At 39.8% G+C, this 19,396-nt stretch overlaps 1 protein-coding gene across 1 annotated transcript in view; it reads left to right on the top strand.

Moving 5' to 3' along the window:
- The window catches only part of TMEM59L (transmembrane protein 59 like), a 115,994-nt gene that overhangs the window by 20,195 nt on the left and 76,403 nt on the right, over positions 1-19,396 (top strand). The window contains exons 2-3 of the mRNA XM_075205212.1: positions 11,837-11,942; positions 14,556-14,650. Of these exons, the coding sequence (XP_075061313.1) occupies positions 11,837-11,942; positions 14,556-14,650 (201 nt within the window). The remainder of the gene's footprint in view (positions 1-11,836; positions 11,943-14,555; positions 14,651-19,396) is intronic.

Genomic DNA, 19,396 nt, shown 5'->3' with positions numbered 1-19,396 from the left:
CATTGTAATTCGGACGATAGAGGCCGAAATTCGATTACATATTGGGCCACTGAGCGCAATCCCTGGCGTAACCAGAGAACACTGGACGCTGAGGAAATTACTCACCCTGGTTCATCAAAAATCCTTCGGAAAGTAGCAATGAAGACAGAGCAATCATTTAAAGACCAACGCTGCTCAGATAACAGGGAAATGATATATGCAACTTTGGACCTTGAAGAAGGAAAATTCTGTGGAAGAAGTTCAAATTGAATAAGACATTGACTTAGGAAGCCCCTGCAAGACTTTGGATTACCATCGAACTTAGAAGGTGTTGACAGGCGTAGAGCAGAAGAATTTGAAGACGTCTCTGGGACAACTGGATGAACCGCCACCTGTACCGTAGTAGGTGAAGATGGAGAAAATTGAAAATTGTCCATACGAGTAGCCATTGACTGGAAGCACTGGAGCAATTGAATCTGCATGGCATCTTGGCGTCCCAATCTACCAACCATGTGTTAGAGTAAATCTTTAGCAGAGGGTTCTCTTTCAGGATCTGTCATGTGTTGGTTCTTACTGTCAGGCTTGTACACGAACAATGAGTGAGATCCTGCTGTCTCAACTGGTATTGGCTAGACTTCCCTAGAGGCGTGGAGTCTAACAGAATGTAAGGTATTCACATGGGATTCCTGCAAGGGAATTTGGGCTTCAGCGGCTTCCACCCTGCAGGTCCCGTCCCTCCAGAGAAGTTCCCAGTGAGACAGATTAGAGAATAGTTTAGGCAGCATTCAGAGAGATACAGTTCTAATAGCAGATGATGATCATAGCAATTACCACTAAAGTTCAATGGAGTACAGAATATCCTGCAGACAATAGACCACAGCTGTTATACTATAGAGTAGAAACAGTCAGCAGAGTTCAGCGGTGCAAGCAGAATACATAGTGAGCGTGGATCAGAGCAAATACCACTAAGGAGTATAAAATCTATGCAGTGTTCAATGAAGCATGAGGCATACAGCAGACAATGAGCCACAACTGTCACCACATGGCTGCAAACGATGAGCCACAGCTTAACACAGGGATATGGAACAAATCAGCTGTAGTCAGCGGTGCGTGCAGAGTAAGTAGTGGGCGTTGATCACAGCAATTACCAAAAATGCGTGGAACAGATGATCAAAGATCAGCGGTATCCAGGTATGCAGCAAACGATGAGCCACAGCTTACCACAGGGATGTGGAACAGATCAGCAGTAGTCAGCTGTGCATGCAGAGTAAATAGCGGGCGTTGATCACAGCGGAGAGAGGAAGCTGAAACAGACCAGGGGGTAAATGTATCAAGGTCTGATTTTGCAAATCCAGCGATTTTATCGTGAGAGTTGAAACTCGCAGATGTATGAAGCTGAGATTTCATGCAAAAATCGCCAGAGTTGTGCTTCTGTCAAAATCGCTATTTGCAAAATCGCCAGAGATCAAACTCCCGACTGTTTGCCACTGCAGCTATACAAGTCTCAAATGTATGAAGCTGCGGGTAAGCAAACTCAGGAGAGTTTGATTTCAAACACGCCAGATACAACACGCTGCTTGCTAACAGCGTGTTGTATAAACACATCACTGTTACACTGCCCTGGCAGTGTAAAAATGGTAAAGAATAGAAGAAAGTTAAAAAAAAAAAAAGCGTGGGGTCCCCCTCTATTCCTGCTTAACCCTAGTGCTGTCTGACTACTGCTGGTTCCGCGAAAATCGGGGCAAAATTTTGCGTGGGGTCCCCCCGGTTTTCACTTGACCAGCACTAGGCAAACCAGCCTGGGTTGGCGGCACTATAGCAGTGGGACACGCAGCAGGGGTCCCCCTGCCATAATGACTAACCAACCTTAGACTGTTCAGCCCTGGGCTGGATTCCCTAGGGAGTGGGGTCCGCCGAAAAAAACGAGCGCCCCCCCCATAGAGACACCCAGCCCAGTGCTGATAGCACTAGGGCTCTTCCTACTACCCCTGGGCTGTGGGTAGTAGGGTAATAACGGCGATAAATAGTGAAAAAAATAAACTGACGCCATTTTGTTTTGTGGAACTACAAGTCCCAGCCAGCCAGGTTGCCCAAAATAGTGTGACCATGCTGCTGCTTGTATAACTACAAGCACCAGCATACCCACGGCAGCCAGGGCATGTTGGCACTTGGAGAACCACAAGTGCCAACATGCCCTGACATCAATGGCTGGCTGGAACCTGTAGCTCTACAAAAGAAAATGTTTAAAAAACCACAACACCCTCATTACAACCACTAACATTTAATAAAAATAAATAACCCACAATAAACATAGGAAGCGTCCTCATTTACACCATAAATTTTCATTAAAAATAATAAATCCCCTAATACTCACCAATGAAGTCTTCTTTCTGTCACAAATGTCCCAACACAATTTGTATTTCCAAATGTCTGGCTTGCCCCAGTCCCAAAGTATTTATACCATCCAAAGTCCAGGCTTGAAAAAGTCACAAAACAAATTGATGATCCAAATGTCCATGCTTGCCCCAGTCCCAAAGTATTTATACCATCCAAAGTCCTGGCTTGAAAAATCTCTTCTTTGCTTCGCCCAGGAGGGGCCCCTTGTTGATAGTAGTCTTCTTTTCTTCGGCCAGGGGGGCCCCATATTTGTAGATCCGAAACTTTGTTCTTGATTGAAGGAAAATAAAAAAAACTGGAGCCTCCTCAAACAGCTCCTAGCAAGCTAGGAGAGCTCCATTACGCAATGAACGTTGCTCATGCGCATAGTCTATTTACAGTATTAGGTCATCTTCCCACGCTATTGGGGAAATCACTTAATACTGTAAATAGAGTTTACGCAATGAACGTACGTTCATTGCGTAGCGGTGTTCCTACTAGCTAGGACCTCCGTTGTGCAATGAGCGTTGCACATGCGCAATGAACTAGAGTCAGTGGCTCAGGTGGAGATTCCCGGAGAGCGGTGTGTGACAGCATGGGAACTGAAGAACTTACTATCAAATTCCAAGATAACGTGCATTAACGTGAATGACTAGGACACAGACACCCAAACAGCATTAAGGAACTGAAAAAGAATACAAAGAATCTCACAGCTTCAGGACTTTCACTGATGACCACTGCAGATACACAGTCACTTGCCTGATAAAAAGCAAAGATGAAGTACTGGACAAGTTACAGGATTATGTAACAATGACTAGAAAGTCATTTCCAAGAAATTCATTGGCATTTCGTAGTGAGAATGGTGGGGAATCACAGGACACCAAAGAGAACACTTCCTAAGACATCTCAGCATAGAGCACCACAAGCCAGTACCCTACACAACATAACAAAAGGAGGGGACTACAGGTGGAGCTGTTCCTAAATGTGTTATTATGTTGTCACTCTGTATTATAGTAATGTGCTCTGTTGTACATAGAAACTTCTAGTTTTGTTCTCATGTTGGTGTTACATGCAAGATATGCTGATATAACTGCACAGTTTCTTAGAAAGTTATTATGCTACAGAAGAACTTCCCAGTATGTGCCTGTGGACAGTGTATGAAAGAAGCAAAATCCTTTGACCAGAACAAAGGGTACCCTCTTAGCTTTACAAGGGGGAGCAGATTTCTTGATTAAGGGAACCTCACAAAACCAACCTCTTGCTTTTTCAGTTCAGATGGGCATCCAGCTGACCAGAGATACCAGTTTGAGAGAAAGAAGGGGGGCTATGGGGGAATGCAGCTTACATACCTGTATTCTACAAACTGGACCCTGCCAGATTTACCCACAAGCCACCTGACTGGTTTAAGAACAGGGTATACAAATAATCAATATTAACATGACTGCCCACAACAGTGTAACATTATCATGTGTAGAGTAAGGATTCTAACTTCTCCCACTAAAATCAGTAGTAGCGGAATTATACACAGAATATCTAGTCTTTAGAGACTGTGGTCAAGTTTCATGAGATGTTACAGTGTGTTTGCAAAGTTCACTACCTGTTCCTTACATGGAGTTCTACTGAATTATCCAGGAAGAATCAGAGTTGTAGTCCATGATAGTGAGTGTGTAATCTCCTTACATTTCACATCCGGTTTTACCATGCAGTTTGGCCAAAACTAAATGTGGTCTAGGGGATTGCAAACGTGTAATGTGGGGCAGTTTTCCAACCACATATAGGATTGCCCCTTAATAAATCTCCCCATAGTGTTTTTTATATAATTTATCGATCTAGTTTAATAAACAGTGGAAAATAGTTATATTATCTTGTAAGCTTGACATTTTAAGTCTGCTCAGCTACCTGCTTCCTTATTCAGAAAACTTAGACTTGTGCCGATTTGTTTATCAATCATTTTACAGAATGTATCATTACTCATGATTACTGCAATCCCAGAGAATTCCGTACTGAAGCCATCACGATCACCATTTAATATTGTGACTCACTCTAGACATTATTATGATGTGGTCGTAGGAAAAAGCCACCAGTACTGTTTGATTAGGTTTTAGCATAACAAAAAAAAATGTTCTGCCAGTAAAGTAAATGGACATCTCCATAATTTTATAACTCTAATGTATGTCATTACAGGAATAAAAAGCGTTATTCCACACACTAAATATTCCCCAAAAAATTTATACATCATTTTCTAATAATGTATTTATGTAGATGCTAATGTTTTCAATAAAAAGCAAAACATTAGTCTGCTGACACAGGACGGACCAAAGAACAAGACAAAATGAAGTTGAGTTTGGCCAATTGCAGAACTAGCACCACTGCAGAGGTTGTCGCCACTAAGGGCCCGGAGGTGAGCGGGACCCTCAATGCGGGTCACCATCCTAAGGCCTCACTCTATCTCAGGGAAGCAGAGTCGAGGGCTATTCTGAGTCCATTTGATTTGCAATGTAAATATCATAGAAGACCTGATTAAATATACAGTAGGAGAAAACTGACATTTTCCCAGGGTTCAAGAGTGTGCTGGAAAGTGGGTTGAATTTTATGAACTCTATTATTGAGTCTGTTATTCTTATTTTGCCAAAACTAACATTTCAGACATAATGGAATATAGGGAGAAGAAAAATCTGCAATCCCAAATCATTCTAAAGTGTTCCAGAAATGAGCATTCATTCATATGTCCTTGCAAGAGAGAATAGCATCTGTGAAAATTACTTTGCAAGCAATTTGTTTTGATTTTGTTTCAATATACATTTGGAAAGGGAGAAAAAACCCCCAAGGATCAGAAAGCAGATTAGGGGGAGAACTGTGAACTGTTTTATTGAATGTGACTTGCACTCTAAGCTATATTTTCTGCCTTTCTCTTTTATAACAAACAGGGTAGTAAGCAAACTACCCGCATGTATATAGCAATACCTGATGACAGTGGGAAGCAACTAATTATTTGGAATGTTCCATGCTTTATCTTTTATAACTTCTTATTGTGTCATTTGATGATTCCTTACACATCATAAATCTGTTAGTAGCTAGTTTTAGTCCAATTGTTTGAAAGTGTGAATCTGGGTTTAATGAAATATGCTAACTTTTAATATTAATAATTAATATACTGTAGATTGAGCTTATTCCCTGTTCTGTTCTCATATTGAATTCCCCACGCTGACCCTTACCACAAATTCCATGCAATTTGACTTAGGCTTAGTTCTATACTTGCTGTGGATTTGCTTTGTATTTCCTATTGAGTTGACCCATATGATATGGGTTGTCTTCTGTGCAGCAATTTATGCAGCAATCAATACAAAGCAGTACAGTTAATACATGCTTGCCAACTCTGATATATGGAGCTCCGGGAGATGCCGGTTAGGGGACATGGTGGAAGGGCGCGGTCCATGGCCAATCGTGTCATTTTGACATTCCGTGAGAATTGGCAAGTATGAGTTAACAGTTCTGTTAAAATTGCAAACCCTATTAATTAAAAAATGTCAAATAACATGCATTGCTATAGCATAGCATGGTGCAATATCCACAAATACAATGTAAGTTGCAGCAACAAGTGAGATTACAGCTTCAATTATGTAAACAGTTATACTAAAAGTAACTCTTATTGATGACCATGGATTACCGCACATTTCCTGTGTTATCACAGACAGATCCTATAATAACTCATTCTAAATTGATTTAGAATTGCTGTATGTTTGTATATGCGTTCATGTGCCTTTTTTTAAAATAAAAAAATATATAAATTACAAATTTATCACACAACATGATTATATAATTAATAATCCATTTATTATAATACCTAAAATATAATTTGATTTGAATACATAATCAATATGTCATCTCTGCGTTATCTTAAATACAGCTTCCAGGTGCTGTCAGTTTATCTAAATAGAGTCTATACCTGCTATAAAAGAGCCTCCATTCAAAGTAGATGCCAATTCATTAGGTATTTGAATAGGGAGGGGGTCATTTAAAATGATTCTTTTCTTATACCGGCTCGTAAATATGAAGCATGAAGAGATTAGTGATTTTAATGTACTAGGTAACAAATCAATAAGGCTTTCCCATACTTCAAAAAAAGAGCTTACTCTATTCTCCTTATGCAAAGCGGTCTCAAGCCAATACATGCTAAATGCAAAAAACAGTTTTGCATGAAATATATCTAAAGATGGCGGTTGTTCCTGTGTCCACATTTGCAGAACACTCTTTCGGGCGGCAGCGGAAATAATCAATAGTAGCTTTCTGCTTCCCCTCGTTATACGGGAAGTCACTGTCACAAACCCCAATACAGCCAATTCAGGTGACAGAGGAACATAATTCAAGAGATATGTAGATGAATATTGATAGACCTGCCGGCAATAACGCCTTATATAGGGGCATTCCCACATACAATGAAAAAAGAAGCCTTGGAGATGTAACATTTCGGACATAAATTCAAACAAGTTTTCGTAAAGTCAAACATTGTTTGTAAAAGTTTATAATGGACAGTAATAACCCCTCGACCTAACAATGGCTTGGTAATTACTGTATTTAGTTCATTAGTCCAATCTTGCGCTGAAAGATGTTTAATAACAAAGGAAACATAATGTTGAGCCTGGTTTACTGCAATAACATGAGTATAAGACAAATCAAATTTAGTAATAATCTGAGCTACAGTAAATGTTTTCTAGCTTTCTGATCCACCAACGATCCAATATTAAAAATTCCCCTCTTCTGCCATGTATTAAATGGATATATACGGCTTCTCCTCTTAAAAATTAGGATTTTTAAAAAATTATAAATAAAGCGAATAAGTACAGTTAAGATCATATTTTATTCGAGTTCCACGCCAACTTTCCATGCAGTAAGTAGTAGGGGGTCATCAATCCATTTGTCCAAAAGATCTTTTCTAAGTAGATGCAAAAAAGAAACAAAACTACAAGTGGACACAAAAGAACTATGCAAGTTAGCATAAACATTTCGGGCGTTAAGCCACTCTTGAACATACCTAAGAATCCAGGGTGGTTATATAACTTCAGATTTGGAAAATTAATTCCCCCTCTCAATATAGGCTGTTGTAACTTAAGCAAGACAATTCTAGACCTCTTAGCTTGCCAAATAAACCGACAAAACTCTCCATTTATCAATTTTTCATCTGAGGCAGTTAACAATACCGGCAAAAACTGTAGCAGTTATAAAAATTTTGGAAAGAATGACATTTTTATCAAATTTGCTTGACCTAAGTATGAGAGGGGAAGATAACTCCAACTCCGAAGTTGAGCAATGACTTCTTTAACAATAGAACTAACATTCAAAGAATAAAGTTTATATATATTTTTAGGAAGTTGGATCCCCAGATATGTAAGTGAGTGGGGTGCCCACTTAAACTTAAAAGCTCTGCCCCATGTTGGTTTCACAGCCGTACCCCAAGACCATTGCCACAGATTTCTCCCTATTATTCGTAAATGCAGAAACCTTCCCAATCTCTGCAAAATTGTCAAACACTGGTGGTATCGAAAGATGGGGATCAGAAATAAACAACAAAAGATCATTGGCAAGGGGTGCCATTTTTACTTCCTCTACCCACAAATAAATATCATGAAAATCTGTCATCTCAGTCAAAATATGTAAAAGAGGTTCAAACCCAGATTAAAAAGCAAAGGCAATAATGGACATCCCTGCTGCGTACCGCGAGTCATAGTTATCGGTTCACTATCGATATCATTTACCGATAAATAAGTAATTGGGTTATTATATATGTATTTGGCAAACTGGACAAATTCCTCTCCAAACTGCCGATACTCAAATATAAGTTGTAAATGCGTCCATGAGATTTTATCGAACACTTTTTCCGCATCTATTCTTAACAGAACATCAGCAGCCGCTTTAGTTGTATATGTAGATTCAACAATAACTACAATGGCAGTCCGTACCCCTCGCCCAGAATGCTGACCATGAGTAAAACCCAACTGATGCGAATGTCACTCACCGGACTGTGAGTGCCATTTCTCCTGTGTTCAGGAACCGTGGCCGTCCGCCATCCTGAGGGTCTGCGCATGTGCAGCCCTTTCAAACCTTCTGTTCATGTTCCTTTTAGTTAATTGGCTGATCAGGCAACACTCCCTATTTAAAGCACCTGAGTTCCATACCTCGTTGCCTGATCTTGGAGTCTCATTCCCCATGAGCCTCTGAAGGTGTTCCTGTGTTTCCTCGTGTATTTAGCTCCAGCTGATTCCTGTCTACTACGATTGTGGTTTCCAGACCACTTCAACTCTCCTGTGTTCATCGTGTATGCACTTAGCTGATTCCTATCTGCTACTGCTGTCGGATCTCAGACCGTCTCAACTCTCCTGTGTTCATCGTGTCTGCACTCAGCTGGTTCCTATCCGCTACTGCTGCCGGATTCCAGACCGCCTCAACTCTCCTGTGTTCAGCGTGTCTCCCCTCCGCTGCCTTCGCTACTACTGCCGGATTCCAGACCGCCTCTACTCTCCTGTGTTCAGCGTGTCTCCCCTCCGCTGCCTTCGCTACTACTGCCGGATTCCAGACCGCCTCTACTCTCCTGTGTTCAGCGTGTCTCCCCTCCGCTGCCTCCGCTACTACTGCCGGATACCAGACAGCCTCAACTCTCCCGTGTTCATCATGTTTCCAGTTTTACTTACTACTGCTTCCTGAGTATTGCTCCTTTGATTACCGGTTACCTTTTGTGCGCTGAACCAACCTGATTACCGCTTCCATCCTCCAGTGGTCTCTCCTCCTGCCGGCGTTCAGCCGTTCAGGTATCCCTGCACTTCTCATTGACAGCCTGCTCTCCTGAACCGCGGTATGCATACTTTCCATTCACTTTGCTATTGTATTGCATATCCGTCTGGACTGTGTTGTGTTCATCTCCGGAGTCTTCCATCTACTGAAGCTATTGTTACTATTGACTTTGTTTCCTATTACCTGGATCTCTATAGTGACTTTGTATACTTCAAGCAGTGCTTGTCAGTTATTATTGTATTGAGGTTATCATCGTGGGATCAAGTTCCGTGTGCCCCCGTGTATCCTCTGTATTCCATTTATCTCCTCGTGCCCCTCCTCACATATATATAGCAGTGGTACAACTTGCTGAACGCAGACCACTGACTCCTGTTTCCCATTGGCACCAGTTTCAAGTATCCTCTCACATAAGCAGTGGTACAACTTGCTGTATGCAGACCACTGACTTCCCCGTTACCTACTTGCACCTGGAACCCATTCCTTCACTATAGACAGTGGTACAACTTGCTATACGCAGACCACTGACTTTCACTACCTCCTCTCTACTCCTGGACATTCCTCCTCACTATAGCAGTGGTACAACTTGCTGTACGCAGACCACTGACTCTCCTCACGTTTACTTGTCCATCTTGTTCCTCGTGTTCATACATCTAAGTCATTACCAGTTGCTGCTAGTTATAGACTTTCCTTGAGCATTCTCTCACCATCTGCTGATTCTCCTGTTCCGTTGTCACCCTGCTACCAGAGGACCATAGTACCAGCTATATTACTCTGGTAAGAACATCATCTGGTGATATCCTGGGCAAAGACTCCTAGTGACAGCGAAGTAATCAAATCGGGAAGAATACTTTGTAACCTATTCGCCATTACTTTTACAAGAATTTTAAAATCCTCATTTAACAAGGTAATTGGACGGTAAGAAGATATATTTTCTAGATCTTATTTTGGATAAAAATTGTATAGGCTTTATTGAGGGAAGCTGCTCAGCGGTAATATATTGGAACACAGAGTTTTATAATATTCCCCACTTAGACTATCAGGTCCCGGTGATTTATTAGAAAGCAAGGTCTTGATAACTCAATCAATTTCTCGTTCTGTAATCTCTGAATTTAAACCACTGCGTTGTAATTCAGTGAGTTTGGGCATTTTAGCAGACTGTAAACGAGAGTGATGAAGGAGTAGATCCTCTGGATTTGCAGTATATAAATTTTCATAATATGATCGAAACTGGGAGACAATAATTGCCTCCACATATTGTTTTTTTCGTTGAACTTTAGTCATGTTCGCTAACATCTTCCCTGCTTATTACCCTACCTATAATATCTGTTTCTAGAATAGTCTAATCTAGACTTTGAATTAGAGGCCAATAAGTCTTCCAAAAGCTGTCATTCTTTCATATAAAAGTCAAAAGAAGAAACTGATGGATACATAATATAAGCATCAAATGCAGTTTTTACAGCTCCATGCAGGAGATTGTATTTAGTTTGAAATTATCTTTTCTGCTTAGCCAGGTACGCAATGATGTGACCCCTTACTACAGCCTTAGAGGTCTCCCAAAATAACACTGAATATTCCTAATGGTCTTGGTTGTCATAAACAAATTCCATCCATGTATGATTGAGATATTCTCTAAAATCATCTTACTGTGCCAGATATGCTGGAAACCTCCAAGCCCGACGAGTGGTCACATCAGAGCGTATCTTCATAGTCAACGTAACCGGTGCATAATCTGAGATTAAAATACTCCCAACTTGAAAATAACTTACTCTAGAAATCAGCAAATTGGAGACCATCAGATAATCAATACGTGAGAATGTATGATGAACCCCAGAATGAAAAGTATAAGTTCTCTCAGTAGGGTTATGAACCCTCCATGGATCAATAAGCCTATGGCTATCTTTGAAATATTGAATAATATCCCATCCGGAACTAACAAGAGAGACAGGAATAGTTGATTTATCTAGTAGTGGATTATCCACAGTATTGAAATCTCCCACAATAAGACTTGGAAGATCTCTTTGAATCATAAGTCCAGAAAATTTAGTATAACAGCTACGGTTAGGCATATTGGGGGCATAAATATTCAAAAGTGTAAAATGTTCCCAATTAATTATCAAATACAGAACATACCCTCAGCATCAATTAACACATCCTCAATAGTATAACACAATCTTTTATTCAAAAGTATCGCAACACCTCACTTTTTAGTTAAATAAGGTGCAGAGATACAATCTTGAATCCATGAGGTTTTTAAAGACATCCCTCAGTACGGTTCCAATGCGTCTCCTGAATGAAGGCAATGTCCGGAGACAAGGTCTACAAATGAGTTATAGACGGCCTTAATTTTGGTGCCTAAGGTGGAAGAAAGAGAACAGCTGGACATATCATGACCTATTTTGCTGTAAAATGAGATTTAAGTACTACTTTGGTATAGGGTGGATATTGAAAATATACTGGACTATCTAATATTGCATATAAACATTACTAGTACTGTATTCCAGGGGACCCAAGTCAGTATATATCTGTATTGTGGGTTTTTTCTATTATAATCATGTGCTTTTTTATATATTTTTACTAGAATATGGTGAGTATGAGCGCCTCCTACTTGTTACAGTGTTTAAAATGTTTGAAATCTGCTGAGATTGAATGATTTGGGAAGAAAAATAAATATGTAAAAATATTTCTCTTCTGAAAGGATGATGTCCTTGGTGCCTGTTACAGAGGATGCAGACTCTTCTCCATTTGTCACTTTGTGGATGTCACTGCTGATCTCAACACCACAAGAGCTGAATGCGAATCGGGTAAATTAATATACATAATACAAATAAAAAAAGAGATATGGTTTGTTAATGGGCTGTGCATACTTGTCTTTGAATATATAGTGCTTTAGCTTTGTTTTTAAAGTGCATGTGCTATATTAGTAGCAGATTAAATACATGTTTTTCAATTTATTTTTTTAAATACAGTAAAGAACTGATTTTATGTTTTCCAGGGGACAATGAAAGATAGTATAAAGGTGAGGAAAGTGTAAATTGAGGGACAAGTCTAAAAACCACCCAACCAGACATACAGTTTTAGTTCTCAGTCACCCAGTATCAATGTCTGTGCACATAAAGAGCACTCACCCTATCACACTGCCTCCTCCCTGATTCATTATGGAACGCAAAGTTAACGCAATTTATGTTTTTCTAAGTGAAGTACAAGCGGATCTCAACAAACATATTTCTATTTAAATATGGGTAGAAGTATGCTTTGTGTATACAGCACTTGTTGTATGCAGATAGACACAACACATTGCAGGATACGCACAATGCATATGTGCATATAAAGTCCCATCAGTACGCACAGATAAAAAAATAAATATTAAATACATTAACATCTGTTAATAATGTAATCATTGAAAACAATGTGGGTTTTTATTAAAACATGAAATTCATTTATCAGGATTTGATTAATGCTTGCTATACATAAAATGCATTTTTACAGTTGCTCTTAAATTCAAATACATGGTCTGGTATGCATACATGACGTGCATCACTACCTATCTGCACTTTCACCTGCCCTGTAGCTGATGCAAATGAGTGAGCTAAAATTCATGTACCTGAGAGATACCCAGAGCTGTCCTTAGCCCACAAACATTGAAAAGCAGCAGCCAACACCTTCACAGGTAAGAAGCTGTCTGCTGTTGTCAGGGGTAGACCTAGACTTTATTTTTAGAAGGGAGGCTATTTAGCATTGCCACATCCCTCCTTCATTGTGATTGGTTTGCCCAGCTCCTGGGCTTGATTGGCCCCACCCCCTCTTACGTTAAAATGCATTTTTACAGTTGCTCTTTAATTCAAATACATGGTCTGGTATGCATACATGACGTGCATCACTACCTATCTGCACTTTCACCTGCCCTGTAGCTGATGCAAATGAGTGAGCTAAAATTCATGTACCTGAGAGATACCCAGAGCTGTCCTTAGCCCACAAACATTGAAAAGCAGCAGCCAACACCTTCACAGGTAAGAAGCTGTCTGCTGTTGTCAGGGGTAGACCTAGACTTTATTTTTAGAAGGGAGGCTATTTAGCATTGCCACATCCCTCCTTCATTGTGATTGGTTTGCCCAGCTCCTGGGCTTGATTGGCCCCACCCCCTCTTACGTTAAAATGCATTTTTACAGTTGCTCTTAAATTCAAATACATGGTCTGGTATGCATACATGACGTGCATCACTACCTATCTGCACTTTCACCTGCCCTGTAGCTGATGCAAATGAGTGAGCTAAAATTCATGTACCTGAGAGATACCCAGAGCTGTCCTCAGCCCACAAACATTGAAGAGCAGCAGCCAACACCTTCACAGGTAAGAAGCTGTCTGCTGTTGTCAGGGGTAGACCTAGACTTTATTTTTAGAAGGGAGGCTATTTAGCATTGCCACATCCCTCCTTCATTGTGATTGGTTTGCCCAGCTCCTGGGCTTGATTGGCCCCACCCCCTCTTACGTTTTGATTTAAAGGCATACTTGTGCTGCTTGGGGGTGCGATTGCCTCAATCTCTTCCCCTGGATCCACCACTGGCTGTTGTCCCATAATGTTAGTAGCCATCGCTCAGTGTGGAGGCACTGTAGTGACAATAAAGATATTGAATGATTGATATTATGTCACTCAATCTGTGTTTTAGGCAACCACCTACGTTCACCTTCCAGCCCTGCAGATACATAAGACCTTTTACTGTTTAGTGGAAATGTTGAGGGGTTCTCTTTGCTGTGCAAAAATATTTATTTTTTAAAAATAAAATTATATATGGAGGGAGTTAATACTGCAACTCATTTATTTCCTTTTAGTATATTTGTGGGAGCTGCATAATATGTGTGCAGAGGCTGGGGAGGGAAAAATCTTTTGAAAAGGAAACATTTACTCTTAAAATGCTGGGATTTTAAGAAAGCATTACAGGTAGTGATGTATTGCTGGGTTTATTATTGGATGTGGTAATGCTAATGTTCCTTATAATGACTTGTAAGAAAAGGGCTTGAAGAGGATTGGTCTAAAACCCCCTGACATATTGTGATGCTTTTAGCTCCCGTGTAATAAAATGATTATCCTTAAATTAAATTGTTTCAGTTCATTTCTTACTCTTACATATTCTTCAATCAATAAAAAGACAAAAAAACACCGTTATTTAACGCGAAAAAATAGTGTCCTATACAGTGCTTGTAGATAGAACAAAATACAGTCCCATAATGGAAATGCTCTTCTAGTTTTTTTGCTAAAGACATGAAACACTTATGTCATGTTGTGTCTTCCTGATCTGTTTATCTGTATGTAATCAGGCTCCTCCTACTTATGTGAAATTACTTCATTTCAGAATATGCTCGATTAATGTAAATTAATTAATGATGGCAGAAGCATGTCACCAATTTCTCTTTTATAGCCTGTGTTGAAGCCTATTCCAAAACAGATGAACAATATGGCTGTACCACAGGTTGCAGAAAACAAGTTTCTGAAGTGGAAAATCAGAAAGAAAAGGTATGTGCTATCTGAATTCGTATTTGGTGCATATCAAAATGACCCTTAGCAGTACGAACTTAAAATCAGAGCAGAAACATCAATTTAGAATTTGTATTATGGTTCAGTCTTCCGGGTTTTTTTTTTGTTTATGTTTATTCTATCTACTGTATTTCATGCGTTTTGAGGGGTCCATGTTAGTTTCTTGTCGTCCTTTGTGGGCATAGGCAATTAATATTTACAGTGGATATAAAAAGTCTACACACCATTATTGCCTACTTCCAAACATTGTAGCTGTTCTAATTGGGACAGAGAGGGTGATGGGGCGTGGCCATATAACGGCTGGGGTGTGATTCTATCATCTTGAGGGCCTGATCACACCCCTGCGGGCGTATATTGTGCTTCTCAAGTACTTGGTCACCCAGTACTATCCTCTCCTCCCTTAAAAGACCATGAAAGTGATGCGCTCATGCGGCACTTATTCACTGCTGGATGAAAGTGAATGGATTTAAACACATACCTTCCACCATTCTGGTCATATTGGGACATTTGAGAAGTATGTTATTGGCATTGCAGGTGTTTGTGAAGTAGAGCCTGAAATCAAGATAAATAATGTCAGACTTTTTTTGCCTTTATTGTGAGTAATGGAAAATTTTTAGGAGAAATAAGTAAAAACAAAAACCTATAGTGCCCTGGTTGCATAAGTGGCCACACCCTATAAACTAATACTTTGTGAAAGCACCTTTTGCTTTTATTATCTTGATTTCAGGCTTTACATCACAAAGACTTGCAATTTTAATAAGGCTTTGTAGACTTGTTATATTATTATTATTATTAATTTTTATTTTTAGGGCGCCACTAGGTGTCCGTAGCGCCGTACAGGGACAAACGAGATTACAATACGAGGTGAGACAGCACAGTACAGTAAACAATAAGCACAGTAACTCAGTAAACTCAAAGCACAACTAGAGGGGTGGAGGAGGGGATAGGGGAAGGTCTGCCAACGATGGAGTCCAAGTGGGAAGGCACGGATGACAGGGAGACCCCCAAGGGTAGAGGAGGGAGCGAGAGGGGACGGGGGGAAGAGGGTCCTCAAGGAGGAGGGCTAAGTAGCTGGAGAGCAGAGTTAACAGTGGTGAAGACAGGAGGAGAGAATACCCTGCTCAAAGGAGTGTACAATCTAAGGGGTGGGGTAGACAGACAGAGAGACACAGGGGAGAGATGGAGGAATGATAAGGATAAAGGAAGGGGAAAGAGGGGAAGAGGCAGAACAAAAGGTAGGAAATTAAGTGGGAGACTGGAAGGCTTTAAGAAAAAGGTGGGTTTTTAAAGCCCGTTTGAAACTGGACAGATTAGGGGAAGTTCTGATGGAGGGAGGGAGTTTGTTCCAGTGGAGGGGGGCAGCGCAGGCGAAGTCTTGGATACGCGCGTAGGAGGAGGTGATCAGGGGGGAAGAGAGGCGACGGTCATTGGCAGAACGGAGAGGGCGGGATGGAGCATGAATAGAGATATTCATATTATAGAGTATATTCACTGTAAATTTCAAAAGCAAACACTGTGCCATTCGTGTATTATTTTGGCAAGAGAGAAGTGCATAAAACAATTAATTCATCTCAATGTATGCTATAGACCAACACCAATGCTGTAAAATCTAAAGGTAAAAAATGTGTTGTTTATTCAAATCAGTAAATATGTGTATATTATTGTCCTTAAGTTATACAATTATTATGAGCCATAAAAAGAACTTAATACACCCAAATCATTGAGCCTAGGGGCTAGATATACTAAGAATCGTGTTGGGTGGCGGTTTGAAACCGCCACCCATCGCCGGCGGTTTAGTGGGTCAAACCGCCGCATTTACTATAGGGCGGCTTGAGGCTTCAATTTAAAATGACTGGCGATGTATGGCGGATTGAAAAAAATGCCGGCGGTTTGGATGAAACCGCCAGCAAAACCGCCATCTAAAAGACAGGACAGGACAGTTTTAATACCTGCTTCAGAATGACTTGATAGCTTAAATATGCTGTTTGAACTATTTTGCCATTCAGAACATTAGAGAAAGCACCATTGACTTTTAAATTGTGTTGGCAATCATTATTTATTGATTAAGGGGCAAAATGAATTAAATATTAACTTATGAGGGAATAAAACATTTTCATTATATTAAGGGGATAAAATTATTTAATTATTATATTATTTGGACAATATGTCATGATAAATTGTGCAACATAAATAATTATATCCACCATTAACAATCAGTTAATAATATTATATATTCACATATTCAACATAATATAATACTATAATAGTGTCCCTTTAAATAAAAATATAAAAAAAAAATTCTCTCATACATTAATATTACATTTATTTTGTCCCTTTAACAATAAATAATGATTTTCCAAATGATTAAAATATCAATGGTGCTTTCTCTTATGTTCTGAATGGCAAAATAGCTCAAACAGCTTGCTGTGTGATCAATCTCGCCTATTGCAACCACCTCTTTCATTCTGGCCATTTGGATGGCTTTTTTTCGGTGGTTTTGAAAACCCCAGCTTACTAAATCCAATTGTTTGTATGTTCATCATTGTTAAAATCGGGATGGCGGTTTGTAAAGTGGTGGTTTTGAAAAACGTAATTTCTGGCCGTTTTGACGGCAGTTTGGGCTTTAGTAAATCCAGCGGTTTCAAAACCACCGGACAACTAGCCGAAAAGCGGCGGTTTGAGCAAACCGCCCTTTAGTAAATCTAGCCCTAGGTCTTTTTAGGAAATTATCCCATCTCAGGCAGTTTAAACTAAGTTATATGTAATATGGCCAACATTCATTGATCCCTGCTGATATACATGAATAAGATATGCAAAAAATCTTAAACATGGGAGGTTTGTATTGTCACTGTTATTTGACTGTTTAAATTAACCCATTTTAGCACTTTTTCAACAGTGTCCCAGGTAATTTTTATTTTATATAAACTTTTAGTATCTTATTTGATATACTCATGTGACTTCAGCAGCGGTATATGTATATGTATCAGATGGAAATGTCCTGTTTTATTAGTGTAACTTACAGTGTGCATGGTAGAAGCAAGTACACATATAGTGCTATTGTTTGTGGGCAAGGCCTTGGATCATTTTGAACCAACCCTGAAATAAAGGCCATTTACAATGCTGCAAATATATATGGGCATTCTACTCAAATTATGGTTTGTGACACAATGAGCCTATCTTTGCACAATGTGCCCATTAGTATGACAAATGCATGGAATAGCGGATGATTGTAGCAACTAAGAGTGATGCAAAAGCTTGCTCCTAACTGAAATTTCCTGCGAAAGTTCCTGTTAAATGTAGACTAGACTCCTCATATTGCATCGACATGTATAAACTAAATTTTGTTTTGTGGTCAATGGGACACATTCATACCACCCAAATAAAACCATTGGGCCTGACATTTCATGTATTATATTTGTACATATCAATGTCACCTTACTTTGATGACTTATTTAAGATCCAAATGAGGCTTAATAAAGTAAGTTTTGTAGCGTTAATTTTATCAGTTAATTTTATCAGTTTAATAGATGGCTAGACTGCTTCTTGTTTGCAGTTTTTGTCCCTTTTGCATAAGAAATGATGTCACTGAAAGTTGTCATGAGTCCTATAGGCATGCAAATTCAATAAATACAGTCAGCTCCATGGTACTAGATCTCTACATAAAAACACAGAAGGTTGAACTTTACTGGTTGAGAGAATGGAGGGGTTAAAATAAATTGTGGAATGGAAGCAGCGTATACTGTACCCACTCCTGAATAAAGCTGAGCATTTTCTGTATTCAATTTCTGAAAACACAGTTTATAAGTGTACAAAGCCACAGGGGAATCAGAAGGACTTGAAAAGTCAATGGAGGCACTTGCTATTGAACCCCTAGCCCAAACAATTATAGTAGCGCCCGACTTCCCGGGATCACTCTTCACTCATTCCCTCATAAATTATGTTTGTTTGCGGACGATGTGTTTTTGTTTGTCACCAGCCCGAGGACCTCGTTGGCGGCACTCCAGCTTATTTTAGATCGCTATAGTGATGCCTCCTTTTATAAACTCAATATCACTAAATCGGAGGCTTTGCCCATTAATATCCCCTTATCCACTCTTACACCTCTACAGAGGAAATTCCCTTTTGTGTGGGTACAAAAATCTTTGCCTTATTTGGGCATCCATATTCCAGCCACCACTGCTGAAATATTTGAGACTATTTCTGTGCCGCTAATTACACATCTTACTACACTAACTGAGAGCTGGATCAATTACGAGGTTTCCTGGCTGGGTCGCATTGCTACCTTTAAAATTATGCTTCTCCCAAAATGTATATCTTTTTCATACTATACCCTAGGTTGTTCCTAAAAAATATCTAGATCAATTATACAAACAAATGATGGCATACATCTGGAAACGGAAACGCCCACTAATGGCTTACCATCGTATGACTCTTCCAAGAAGTTAGGGAGGTCTAAAACTTCCCAATTTGGCTCTCTATCAGAAAGCATGTCAATTATCACACCTTAGGGATTGGTTCCTTTCCCCTAAAGCCAAGTCATGGGTCGACCTGGAATGGTCCTCCTCTTCGGCCTTTCCCCTCCCAGATTTATTGTGGACTCCTAAGAGTGCCCGGCATGTACCTGCTCACCAACTCCTCTCCATCTTGGATGCTATGCTGACATGGGACCGACTTATGACCCGCCATGTGGATTTTTCACTCCCCACTCGTAATATGCCCCTTCAA

The sequence above is a fragment of the Mixophyes fleayi genome, chromosome 1, assembly GCF_038048845.1.
Source record: "Mixophyes fleayi isolate aMixFle1 chromosome 1, aMixFle1.hap1, whole genome shotgun sequence".
Lineage (NCBI taxonomy): Eukaryota > Metazoa > Chordata > Amphibia > Anura > Limnodynastidae > Mixophyes > Mixophyes fleayi.
The sequence above is the reverse complement of the archived record's forward strand: the minus strand, read 5'-3'. Positions and strand labels throughout refer to the sequence as shown.